The 13599-nt window shown below is 38.8% G+C and overlaps 1 protein-coding gene across 2 annotated transcripts in view; it reads right to left on the bottom strand.

Moving 5' to 3' along the window:
- LOC148376338 (ephrin type-B receptor 1-B) overlaps positions 1–13599 on the bottom strand; it is a 247142-nt gene that overhangs the window by 150308 nt on the left and 83235 nt on the right. For both annotated transcript variants that reach the window (XM_088346429.1, XM_088346436.1), the window contains exon 3: positions 3586–4267. In XM_088346429.1, the coding sequence (XP_088202555.1) occupies positions 3586–4267 (682 nt within the window). The remainder of the gene's footprint in view (positions 1–3585; positions 4268–13599) is intronic.

The raw sequence follows: 13599 nt of genomic DNA, 5'->3' as shown, positions 1-13599 counted from the left end.
ATACACCCCAACGGTTTTACTTTTCAATGCCCACCTCAGAACGGATTAATGTCATATCCCGGAGGTCTACAGTCACAAGTTTTTGCCCGGTGATGGCAAAAAAATCGTAGCAAGGCAGCCATGATGAATCGGCACATAGCCCGGAGAGGCCCACTTGTTTAATGGGCTGTGAATCTCCTGCTGCCACTGTCAGCCAGCTGAATGTTAAATAAAGTTATTTGAATATTTGAGATATTAACATGCCAACATGTCACAAGCCCACCGGAGCCGAACGGCGGGAGGAAATACGAGTATACTGTATTCCCGTTGCTCGACAGGCTGGAAAATGTAAAAGGTAAATAAAGAGGATTGATGTATTTCTGGCTGGCAAAACTCCATTGGTAAAGATTTATTTTGAGAAAAATGGCAATGTCAATGGAATTAATACTGAAATATAGAGACTTCTATTACTTTGTTTTGTGTGTTCATTATCATTATTGTCCCTTAATGGCTTATACGAGTTATTTACTGAGTAATCATTTTCTAGATCTGTCAATATTGAATGTATTGTTTTTTCATCCCAGGAATTAGGCTACAGTTGAATCAAGAAAAAGCTGATGTCAATATAAAAACACAGGTTCTACTCCACATTCCTGCGTAATGTTGAAACACTAACTAAATCTAAAATAAAAAAACTAAACGAGAGTGGGAAGATATGTTCAAACACAAAGAAGACAACACAGAACACAACCTGAAAGGAAGGCAACCAGATATATGTTGTAATATTAAAACAATTCTAACTGAACAAAAACAAACAAAACAAAAAAAAAAGATGCAGGGGACATACTCACACGGGCAAAGGACAACTAATAAGGCTTCAGCAAGAACCGGCTTTAGTGGAACAAAACATGGAACTAGAACAATGTGGGATATGTTTGAATACCAACAGGTTCTAACTGAACAAAACACAAAAACGAGAGCATGATTGTAATATACTCAGGCTATGACAACTAGCTTTAACTGAACAAAACATGAAATTAAATTACACAAAAACTATCCCTACACGTGTTCAGAACAACAAAAGTGTTACGATAAGACCATGAAGTATAACGTAGTCACACTAACTATAGTGGTAACTCAAAATCAAAAACATTCAAGAAAGACAACAAAAGATATGCTGGGACGCTTACTAACTTGAAACAAACATGATGCAGGATCTGTACTTGCACACAAATGAAAATATAACAAGAGAGACAAAACAATGAGACTGTTAAACATAACCTTGAAATACATACATGCTTAAACTGAACAAGATGACACGGGAAACATTCCGACAAGTGAACAGAAAAAAAGAGAGGACCATGAGCTTAACTGAACAAAACATTTAAGAAAGACAACACGGGATATAATAAAATTCTAACTAGCTTCATTTGAACAAAACATGAAAGAAAATAATGCAGGTTATGTATTCCCAAGTGGATAAAACAATAATGAGAAAGCTAAGATGATGAGACCATGAACGATAACATTTGGAGACTAACGGGCTCTGACTATACAAAATATAGACAAACAAAGTAGACATTCTTATACACAGACATCCTATATGCAGCATATGTTGGAAGACCAACAAACTTGAACTGAACAAAACATTTTAAGATGTATTGCAGACTAAGTATGGGCACTAACTAGAGCTAACAAATAGTGAAATCAAGACAACACAAGACACACTGATATAACAGTAATGGGACAACTTTTATGACAAGAGCATGACATATAAATGTAAATGAACAAAACATGAAAGTGGACAATGCCACAAGCTACATTAAAACACTGATTAGCTCTACCTGAACAAAACATAGGTAGACAACACGGGCTATGTTGGAATGCCAACTGCTTCTGACTAAACAAAACATGAAGGGGGGATGCAGAATAAATTGTAACACTAAGTAGATCTAATTGAGTGTAAAGTGCGAAATAAAAATAAGACAAAATATGTACTCGCACAGAGATATATATAAAAAAAAATAACGGGAGACAGTTAAACCATAAACATACTGTTGAAATGCTAACTGTCTCTGACAGAACAAAACATGAAAGATAGGACACCAGAAAAAATCCCACGTTAATGTCCCTGTTTTACTCGATTTTTCCGTTGGTGCGATCAAATAGCGAACAGATTGCTTACATGGCTGAAAGGGACCACCAGGGGAAGAAGAGTGGGCGGGTGGGCTTTCCAAATTGCTTCGTGTGTGAGCCGCGGGAAGCGATAACGAGGACGGCATGCTGGCAAGCTAGCATGCTGGCACGCTAGCATGCTAGCTGTTGAGCAACAACGCCGCGTGGCACTGCAGAGCCTCACATGATACCTGACACTAATTAAAAGCTCAGATTAGCAAAAGTGCAATTAGCTACAGGGAAGCCAGCGAGATTCCTCGATGGGGAATCCATACATTTCAGCTTACTTGGCACTTCAGATCGATTTGTTTTTTTATCAAAACACAAATATATATATATATATATATATATATATATATATATATATATATCAATCATCTCATCTCATTAGCTGTACCGCTTATCCTTATTTGGGTCGCGGGGGGGCTGGAGCCCATCCCAGCCAGGGGGCACCCTGAACTGCCATTATACAATAGGTTGCTACCATTTAATAAAAACTAGTGAAATTTTCCAATACCCGGAAAACAACAAAAAGTAGCCAGTTCTTGTTTTTTTTTTGAATGGACATTTTCATAACATTTTTTCACATGGCAGCGACAGTATATAAGATATAAAAAATACCCCTTGAACAAAGCAAAATGGGAACAAGAAGCTAATGTAGTGATAAAATACGACGAATGGGAGAAAACTTTGAAAGAGCGAGACAAAATAACCAGCAGTTCGACATGGAGGGAGTTTGATTGGAAAGTAAAAATGTGATACTTCTTTACACCCTCTATCACTTCAAAATATGGAAATACATCCAATCTATGTTGCCGTAACTGTGGGAGGGTCGGAGATTTCACGGATATTTTCTGGAATTGCCCTGGGATATTAAATTTCTGGAGAAGTATTCAGACAGAGATAAAAATAATTATTGGTTGGGAGTTGCGGATGGACCCAGTAACCTATGTATTAGGAATTTTGCCAGAAGAATTATTGACTGGTCAACATAAATATGTACTAAGGGTTATGCTTCTGGTAGCAAAGAAAATGATCACAGCTTCCTGGCTGAGACCACAACCTCCTGATATAAAACAATGGAGACACAAATTAAAGCAAATGTACATTATGGAAAAAAAATCACTCCAAGACTTCAACTAAAACTAGATCAATTTGAGAAAAGATGGAATCTTATCACACAATTTTTACTTGATGTCTAAACACCTCACCTTGTATATTATTTGTTTTATTAACATTGTTTGTTGTTGTTTATTTTGTAGGGATGTCAAATGTATATGTCATGTTTTGTTCGTGTTACTTATGTTGGATGACCCAACCCTCTGTTAAAGTGTGTGTGAGAAATAAAAAGTTAAAACAAAAAGAAAAAAAGAAAAAAAATGTTCTCCAGGTGTTTGTGTTCAGGACTTTACGGTGTAAACCACGACTCACCTCGACACACGCTTACGTTGTCCGGCTCGAACCCCGCCTTGCAGGTGCAGCTTCCGATGGGCACCATCCACTCTCCATCTCCGTTGCAGTACAACTTAATAGGAACGTCCACTTCTTCCGAATTAGTAATGCATACCCCTCTGGCGATGACCAGGGAGGTGCTTTCGGCCCCCGTCATGGTCTCGGGGAACACTGCAAAGTTTTGCACCACGGTGGGACACTTCTTATAAAAGACCCTCACGGACAAGAGCGACATGCAAGCGCCGTAATCCTGGAAGGCCAAGTAGAAGCCGTTCTTGGAGAGCGGTCCGAAGCTTCGCACTTCCGTGTTGACCTTCATCAGACGACCACCAAAGTCGACTTGCGAGAAACTCTCGTCGGCTGCGATGGTGTCCACTTTCAGGTAGGGCGCTTCCATCCAGAAGGCGCTGCCCTTTGTGGCGATAACGGCGTCCGATTCGTAGTAGTAGAGATTGAAGGTTTCCTTGCAGGAGCCGGGCACGTTGGGGATGGAGCTGCAGTCGCGGACAGTGAACCTTATTTCCACGTAGACGCGCTGAGCTCCTCGCCGGTTGATGAAGGTGGTGAGAAGCCAGTTGTTTTGGTTGGGCTCAAACACATTGCACACCTGGTAGGTACGGATGGTGTTGAGGTTCTCGTCATAGCCGCTCACCTCTTCCCACTGGAGGTAAAAACAAAAATCAGTTTAGTGCCATTGGCGAGAAAAGAAATTTGAATGTAATGCTAACTTGGCGCCATTTCATGCTTGCATTATCACAAAAGCCTAATTTTCTACAAACAATTACATTTTTGAAGAATTTCACTGAATAAGTTACATTTCAAAACAGTTTTCACTCTGGATCATGGGGCAAAAAATACACTAGACCCCCAGGTTATGTGGAAATTGGAATATTATGTATTTTTCAGCCCCTAGTTCGGGAAACATTTGTTGGCCTGTAGAGGGATGACACCACCAGGCTGTACTTGCCCAAGACACACCACAGGAAGTAGTGCCCCCAAACAAACCCAATGACTCCCAACAACAGGCTGGGTAGAACTATCATCTCATCATTTGACGTGCACAGTCGCATGACTGTGGATGGGAGCTAACCCGGATAATATTGGAGGAGACGAAAACTTTCTGTGGTGCTAATGGGAGAAGCAAAGATCTACAATCATCTACGATGACCTGGATTAGTATTAAAAATAAGGATGCTATTGAAGAAAAAGCTATACACATCACAGTAAGTGGTGCCTAACAACCCTAGTGGTGAAGGAATCGACAGAGATACCCACCCACCGACGCAACATATTATCTCAGGTGCCCAAAAAACGATCAATTTTGTACGGTATTGAAAAGGGCTTGCAATGATGCTACATAGAAAAGCAAAACCAGTATAACCATTGAAATAAAGCTTGTGATTATTGACAAATACAAAGAAGGCACCTGCATTGTTAGCCTGGCTAAGGAAAACAGCCATAACCAATAAACGAAAGGGAACATTTTTGAGAATAAGGAGGCAATTAGAGCAAAACAGTCTTCTAAGGGGATGAAACCTCTATTTGTTTTCTCCCCCCTCTGCATGCATCTGATAACTTCACTGTACCAGTTTAAGTCATGTCACACCAAAGGTAATTCCCTTTTCACTTGTCCTTTACATGTATGTTTATCTATAATTATCACATGCACGTACATTACATAAGTAGGACTTACGATATACTATATTGTTACTAATATTTACTGGGAACACATTAGCCAAATACCATACATTTCTATCCCCGTTACACAATAATTTAATGTCAATTCCCCACTTAAGATTGAGATATTAACACATGTTGAGAGTGTAATATATTTTCAATGATACAAATGCATACTGAGACTAGAACTTGTAAAATTAGTATTTTGCACCTTTGAAAGGACATGACCTGTAATTTAGTGCCTCCTAGTGGTGAAAAAAGTTAATTTCTTGGAAAAAAACAAAATTAATTAAATTAAAGAGCAAAAATACATGAACTATCACGTAAACATGCTTTATTTATACTCATAATCTTGTCGGTTGACAAATTTGCGTTTCTTTGACAGTACATGAGGGCACTGACACAATTGTCTGCCGTCTTCCTGCTACGGCTACCTGACAAACTGAAAACCTTGGGAAAGTCAAGGAAAACTAATTTAGAATAAAAATGACATGGTTTCCATTGTTTGGGTTCTTGCTTCTGCTTTTTAGCACTCAATTTCGCATGACATAATACAGCAGCATTTAATTGTCGAATAATACACACTGTCACTTTAACATTTTACCAGTCGAAAACAAATGCAAAACAAGCTCAACTATATCAGCAAACCCAATATCAGGTGCATACACCGAAGTGGTTCGGGGTGGTCATTCTAATGGTACATTATACCCGGTGCTGCATAACAAATTCAAAATTAGACCGGACTGAATTCTAATTAGGCGAGCTACACGGCAACAATTTGCATAGCGGCACAATCAAAGCGCCGTGTAGGCTCATTTTGCTTGCAGGTGTGACCCGGAAAGGATGGCAGAGGAGAAATGGAGGGGCCCCTCGAGGGCCCCTGCAGAGCTCCCCGCATCATGATGAAAATGCGTCATTAGCATTTGGAATCGCGGCGAATCAGCAAGACAAATCGCTGGAATGATTTTGGGAAACAGACATAAAGGTCGATTTTAAACTGCGATGTCATTTAAAGGAAAAACGTTTTTTGTAGCCGTGTGATAATCTAAGAGAAGTTTTTATTTTTATATGAGGCAGTTGTAGTAATAATTCAAACAGCCATGGGCAAGGATGTGTTAATGAGGACTGTAAAGGAGCGGTTCACATTTTTCTTGGTACTTCTTCCTTCTGACCTTTCGAGTTCCAGCTGTTATGCACCCCGTGCACCCCCTTCCCCTCACACCCAAGCCCAAACGGACCGTTAAATACTCGTCATAGCCCACTGACAATTGATTTTTGCTAACCTAAATACCAGCAAGGTCACAAAAGAATCAACATTTATGTGTGTTTAGACAGCACACACAATTAATACAGCACACTGTATTAAATAGCTACGGGGAAACCAGCTCGTTGGCATTGGGAAAGAAGCCTTCCCCGAGGCTGGGAGGTCACTGGTTCGAGCCTCGGCTGCCTAAGACTTTAAACATCGGTACCCACTGCCTCCCTTCTTGGCGCTCGGGGTTGGGATTTGGTGTTTGGTTACTGAATGACTCCCACCGACTATCGTCACATCATTTACCGCAACGGTCATACGACTGTGTATGTGAGCAACCCCCGGTAGAATGGGATAAGGCGATTGGTCCCAAAACTCCTACATGTTCTACTGTTTCACTATTGCCATACGTCATACCGTGATATCGATTAGATTTCGGATAATCGTGCAGCCCTACGGAGCTGCTAACTTTTTTAGTTTTTATTTGCATCCTTGTTTAATGCAGTACGGGACATGGCAACTTTCAAATCTGGCGTTCAAAACAAACATTTGTTCGACCTATTGTTCCTTTTCCGGTCACGCATTGTAAATTTGTATGCATCCGTGAGTAAAGTGGTCGCATCGTTGAATCTTGTAAATCTCAATTAAGGCAAAAAAACAGTGGCAGATAAAAAATAAAAAAATAAAAGTGACACTTCCCGAGTGATTAACGAGTTGACAAAATTCCAAATTACAAATTAGGGTCCACCTCGAAGGTGCGACTAGCTCCGAACCAATGCTACAGCGAGGTCTTCCCCCTTGCTGAACTGTAATGACCATTCATCAGCGTTACGGGGACCTGTCCCTTTCAGTGCCGCCTGTTCATTATTATAGCACCCCCCCAGGCTCTAGTCAAGAGAGAGGGGTTCTCGCCGCCCCTCGTCTCTCCAAATGACCGCCATCTTTCACCGTGGAGAGGAACCCGAGGCGTCTGCGATAATGCCCGTCTCAATTCCGGCCATGGGCTCATCGGCCCGTAAAATGATGAACGGGAAAGATTTCCGGCGTCCTCATTGTGTCAACAGACGGGAATAAAATATTAGTTATCTCTTGTGAAGCGGGTTGAAACTTTGCGGGTTATGAGGGTCATATTCATTTGCTGTTTATCTGTTTGCGAACATATTCCACTGTCATGTTCTTTTCTCGTTTTCTTTAGACATATTCAGGACTGTTTGTATCATCCAACACCGTGACCTATCTAATATACAACGAAGCGTCGGAATATGCAGCTCGTATACATCTTTCAAACAGCCTCAAGGTGAACAAAGTCTGAGGTAAAAAGAATTACCAGTGGTTATCTTTATGTTTTTGGCGTTATTGCTTTCCTAGTCCATATAATGTCTCGAATGAGATATGGATGCTACGTCTATCTCTGCTGGAATGGCAGATACTATAAGGACCACAGACAATAGAAAGCTAGGATGTTGCTCGGGTAGCATGAATAGGTAGTACTCTCTTCAGGGTTCATATACCTTTTACAATGCCAATATAAAGCACTTTTTAAGGACATATAAAACCAATATTCCTATTTATCCAGTTCCGTTAAACAAATAAATGTGGTGTGAATCTATTATTTTGCAGGGTCACCAATACATATGAGATTTACATTTGAACGGTTTAATCTTTTGTGTGCATTTATCACAATATATGACCCAGACCTTGAGAAAATCGTGAATATATTTGTGGATCTGAACTATACGCATGTACATATTTCTGAGACAAATCTCCACGCGCATAGCTTAAAAATGACAGTGAGATGTAGCTTACATTTTCAGGTGCAGTAAGTTCTTCCCAGTACAATTTATGAGTGGAAAATGCTACCTTCATTTTTTGCATGGCTCATAATAAATGTCAAAAATTGATAGGTGATCCTTGCACACTGTTACACATGTCATACTGGCCTGTATAAGTGTAGCATGCACCTGTGTTCTTGAGCCTGAGTAGGGGGTGATCATGCTTCGTGGGACCATGCCACAAAAACTAATGCCAGTGATGTTAGCCACGAGCAGGGTTGGGAAGGGTTACTTTAACTGTATTACTTTTGGATTACCAAATATGCTAATAAAAGACAAAATAAACTAAATACGAATACAATTATGACTCACAACACATGGTAAGCTTTCTCTCCTGGCTTTGATCTCTTGATCTCTGGCAAAACTAACATAAAATGTGACAGAAACAAAATCAAAATAAATCCAAACAGCTTGCCAACATCATTTTTGCCGTTCCATGTATTCCGTTACTCCCCAAGCCTGCAAAAAAATTAGTGATTTTATTCATATTTTGTTTCTTTTGTCTTTTATTAGCATATTTGGTATTGGAGTAATCCAAAAGTAATTGAAAGTAATCCAGTTAAAGTAACCCTACCCAACCCTGGTCGCGAGTTATTAAGAGCAATGGCAAGGCAAAGCCAACAGAGAGACAAGCAGACAATTTAGAGCATTTAGAAGCACTTCAAACCCAATTCATGCACTTTGTAATCCTTAAAAAAAAAATCAACATTAAAATTCAAGCATTTTCAAAGATTTTGAGCCACCCGTACGTACCATCAATTGAAAGTAGAACCCCGGATACAGTGACTCCCCAAGACATGGTTTACTTTCCTCCAGGGTTAAATAGTAAGCTAGCTAGCTTTGTTTCCTTTTCTTTCAGCATGCTTTTGTTACGAACTTGCGATAACTATTGTGTAGTTTTTGCGATTTTCATCACGAGAGTATTCTTAATCTATGTATGTGACAGCATCCCCAAATTATAATGTGGTATAAAATGTTTTTTTTCTGCCGGTTTTAGCGCATTGTCCCACTATAATACTTTTTTTACGTGTCAACAAGTTTAAATTCAGACTTTCTTGTGTTTTGTGTGTATGAGAAGTTACATCTTAAATATGCTTATCTGCTTTTGGTAGATGTCGCAATAGATGCTGATCTGCTAATTGTATTTCCTTTGATTGTTATTATTATTTCTTTTACTTTAGTAAACAAAAACCCAAACTGTTTGTCCCCACAATATGCGATGTGATCGAGCTCTGTTTATGGCCTTTTTTTCCACTATATCACATCGACAACAAATCATTTTGCATGCCCAAAAACGTTTAAAGTTCCTACAATTCAAATTGTTGGTTTTCGTGTGTATGAATTTATGTCATAATGTTGGTCAACGTCATATAATATGGGGATGACTTATTGGTTTAGGTCAATGGTTCCCAAACGTTTGCAGGTTGGCGCCACCATTGGCTCCCCAGTGAATTCCTAGCGCCCCGCCCTTCTTCGGTGCAAGCTTCGTTTCCTTCTCGTCTGTTGACTCTGAGACTATGTTTACGGAGTCCGCCATCACACTCAGTGAGCTCACACGGTGGGTGTGGCATAGTGTGGTGCTTGCAAACTTTGAATTGCGTTTATTGGCTTGTGCTATTATTATTATTGGCCTGCGCTTTTAAAAGTCGAACAGTAACAATTGTGGTTGGCCAAAACTCCATCACTCACTACAAAACATTGAAAATCCGCAGTGATTTGCCGTTTCACAACCGCACTACATCAAATTGCAATGCCGATTTGATTTCGGTTAATCGTGCAGCACGTGATGTGCACAAATCGTCAAACGAACGTTCAAACTTCTGACTTCTGCTCCCCTACCGCCCCCTTCTTTCTCACCGCTACCCCCAGATCTTTCCACCGCCCCAAGTGGGGCCATACCGCCTACTCTGGGAACAACTGGTTTATGTCATGGCAACATGATAACACACATATGCTATTGGCTGAAATAAATCCCACAATACATGTTTTCTTTATTCTGTTAAGAATTGTTGGTGGTTTATAAAAAAGGGCGATGCAACACTGCATTTTTTCGCTATGGGCCCTAAGACTTGCAGTGATGCTAAGGGAGAAGGAAAAGTATAACCATTGAAACTTTGTTTTCAAATATCAAAAAAGCACACAAATCGCTACGCTCCTTAAGATGCATATTGGACAAAAGTACCATTTACTATATACGATCTGATTTTTCTAATATCTTTATCTCTAGTACAGGAAGTTCAGAACGCATAATCCACACCTTAGCACAAGTTTCCACCTCCCGCTATACAGCAATTTGACTTTGAGTTCCAAACTAACCGATAATTGTCATACCCCGGGGCTACTGTAAGAACATTTGACATACAAACATTGGCAGGTGTGGAGAGTGACACAAGCTATATCATCTCGTGAATCCCGTGCTAGGTCATATACAAAAAGTGCAATGCAATGGATTAGACCTGATGTTACTTTATAATATATACAGCAGAACACGTTTTATTTTCTTACGACAAGCTCTGCAAAAAGTCTCGTAATGAGATTGTTTGCAATTCAACCTTCGGGTTGTATTTTGGAAGTCAATAGAGCACTTTAAGGTGTTTTGATTGCAAAGAGCTGCCTCATTGACTCGTGTAGCCTCCTGAGCTCGAAGACTTCTACTCGTAAAATATGCGGCAGCATGATTGCTATTATCATTTATGTTATTGAAGAAAGCTAGTTGCATGAGATGAATATTTTGCAGGGGCCTCAGGGGCTTTGTATATGGTTTAAAGGGTATTTTAGGGTTTCAACTTAATATTAACGTATCAAAGCATAGGGTTTAGGGTTTTAAATTAGGGTTTCAGCTATTAAGGTTAAAACAATTTTAGGGTTTCGGAAGAAGGGTTTCAAACGAGGGTTTCAAAGCTCAACCGTTATCACTAACAATTACCTTTCAAACTAAGGTTTTGGCTTCGTAGTAGGGTTTAAAAGCCTAACCCAAAGGTGAGCAACTATTTGGAAGTGCAGGGTGCATTGGGTAAAACGATGTGGCGATCCTGGATATATATACAGGGATCAGAATGGAGATTTTCATTTTCAGCTGAAATAGCCAGGGTCCAGGAATAAAGCAGGGCGGAGCACTCACAATAAAATCAAAATAATATATAAGTGCATGTTTTAAGTACTTTTGTGGTATTACTGTAGTTGTATTTTTTTTAATATATTTGTAGCCTCATATTTTAGTAGTATTACTTTGGTTTTATTGTTGTGATATTTTGTGGTATTTCTGCAGTACAATCTTCTTGGTATTTTCGGAGTAGTATTTTTGAAGTATAGTATGTGTTGTATATATATATATATATATATATATATATATATATATTATTTTTGTATGTAATTCCTTGTATTTTTGCAGTATTGCTGTCATAATATGTGCGTAGAAATATATTTCTGTATAGAATGGCTGTAGTGATATTTTATAATATTTCTGTAGAAGTAATTTTTAGAGCATTTTCGAAGTGGTATTTCTGTGATAATGTGTAGTATTTCCATTGTAGTAATTTTGTGGTAATAATTTTGTTTTTTTGTAATATTATTGTCTTTTATTTTTGTGGTATAGTCAAGGCACGTGACATTTATCCATATGGCCCCCTCAAAGGACTGAAAAGGCCACAATGGCACCATCCCCTGATCTGAAACCGGCACGCAAGCACGTAAAACTCAAAAAAACTCAGCATGAAGAATATAAGAAACCTTGAGAAGGGGCCACACATGAGGTAATGCCCCGTACAGAATAACCAGGCTGCAATATATGTTGCATTGAGAGTAACAATAAGTCTATAGTGGTATGTTTGTATCATAGTATTACTTTAGTGGTATTTTTGTAGTCCTTCTTTAGTATTTTTGTAATATTATTGTCGTTTTAATTTTGTGGCATTACTAGTGTAACATTTCTGTAGTGGTATTTTTCCAATAAAGTATTACTGAAGTAGTAATTTTGTGGGATTGGTATACTCTAATTTTTATTTTTTTTTTATTTTCAGAATGAAAGTATTAAAATATAATAGGCTCCTTTTTGTAGATCCAGAAACGGGCGATTATGACAAAATGATCACCAAAAAAAACAATGTTTTTTTAATAGTAGTATTTTATGTACTATTATACTTGTAGTTTTAGGCCCCAGCCTTAACATGGAAGTTTAATGGGGCAATGCATATTTTTAGCGCCCTTTAGTGGTTAACAAAGAGAAAAAAGAAAACACTTCATTAAATAAAGAACATATTGATTTGAAAATTAACATACATGTAAATAATGGTATGAATGGCCATTTTTAAGTGGAGACACGTTTTATTTATTCATTTGTTTTTTTATTTTTCCCCAATATTTTGTTGTACATTTTTTTTTATTTATTTTTTGTGATAATCCCCTGCTTTTTCTCTTTTCATTTTTGTTTTACTTTCACGTTTCCTTTTTACCTGTCTTTTTTTCTCTCTTATTTCCCCTTTCCTTTCTTTTAACCCCTTTTGCTCCAAAAGGTTCTTCTCTTTTTTTGATTGTCTTTATTCATGAAAGGCCTGACAAAAAATGAACAGCAGGGAAAGTTACAAGCGTTAGAAAATTGCTATTCTTTGTGCTTTCAGCACTCGCTTTTCGGTTGCAGAACACAATACAGCAAGATGTGTTCGAATAATAACTGTCCCTTTAACATAAGTGGAGGAAATATAGATTCATTGATATTTATATAGTATTATTTATAGCGATTTTTCAAAAAAACATATTTGAGAAGAGTGGAACATTTGTTATCAGATATTTTCTAGTAAAAAAACCAATCTGGCCAAACATCGAGCAAAACCCTGGCATCCACCAGGTCAATTGAGTTTGAGACCCCCGCTTTATGACAACATTTTATATCAGAAAAAAAAAAAAAATTACGAAACCAAAAACGAAAACCATTGACGAGTTGCGATTTTATTGTCCTTGGTTTTTCTGGCAATTTTCGTCTTCACGCCGAGCGGAGACGCTCGGAGCAATTTGAGCTGCGTTCAATAACCATGCAGGCGAAATGAAAGCTGTCTCCCGCAGCTCCGACAAGGACTAGCTTCTATTTGTGAGGGCTCGTGCGCCCGCGTTCAATTTCCTTTTAACTCCGACGCATCCCTGAAGAGTTGACGATGTGCCAAAGTGGGAACCCTCTCGCGTTTGTGTTTTGACAAAAAGTTGAAAGAGGTACAGTGGGGAAGGTTTGTTGATATATGC

Source organism: Urocampus carinirostris, chromosome 1 (genome assembly GCF_059441175.1).
Source record: "Urocampus carinirostris isolate Australia breed hairy pipefish chromosome 1, RoL_Ucar_1.0, whole genome shotgun sequence".
NCBI lineage: Eukaryota > Metazoa > Chordata > Actinopteri > Syngnathiformes > Syngnathidae > Urocampus > Urocampus carinirostris.
This window is presented reverse-complemented; position numbering and strand designations above follow the sequence as displayed.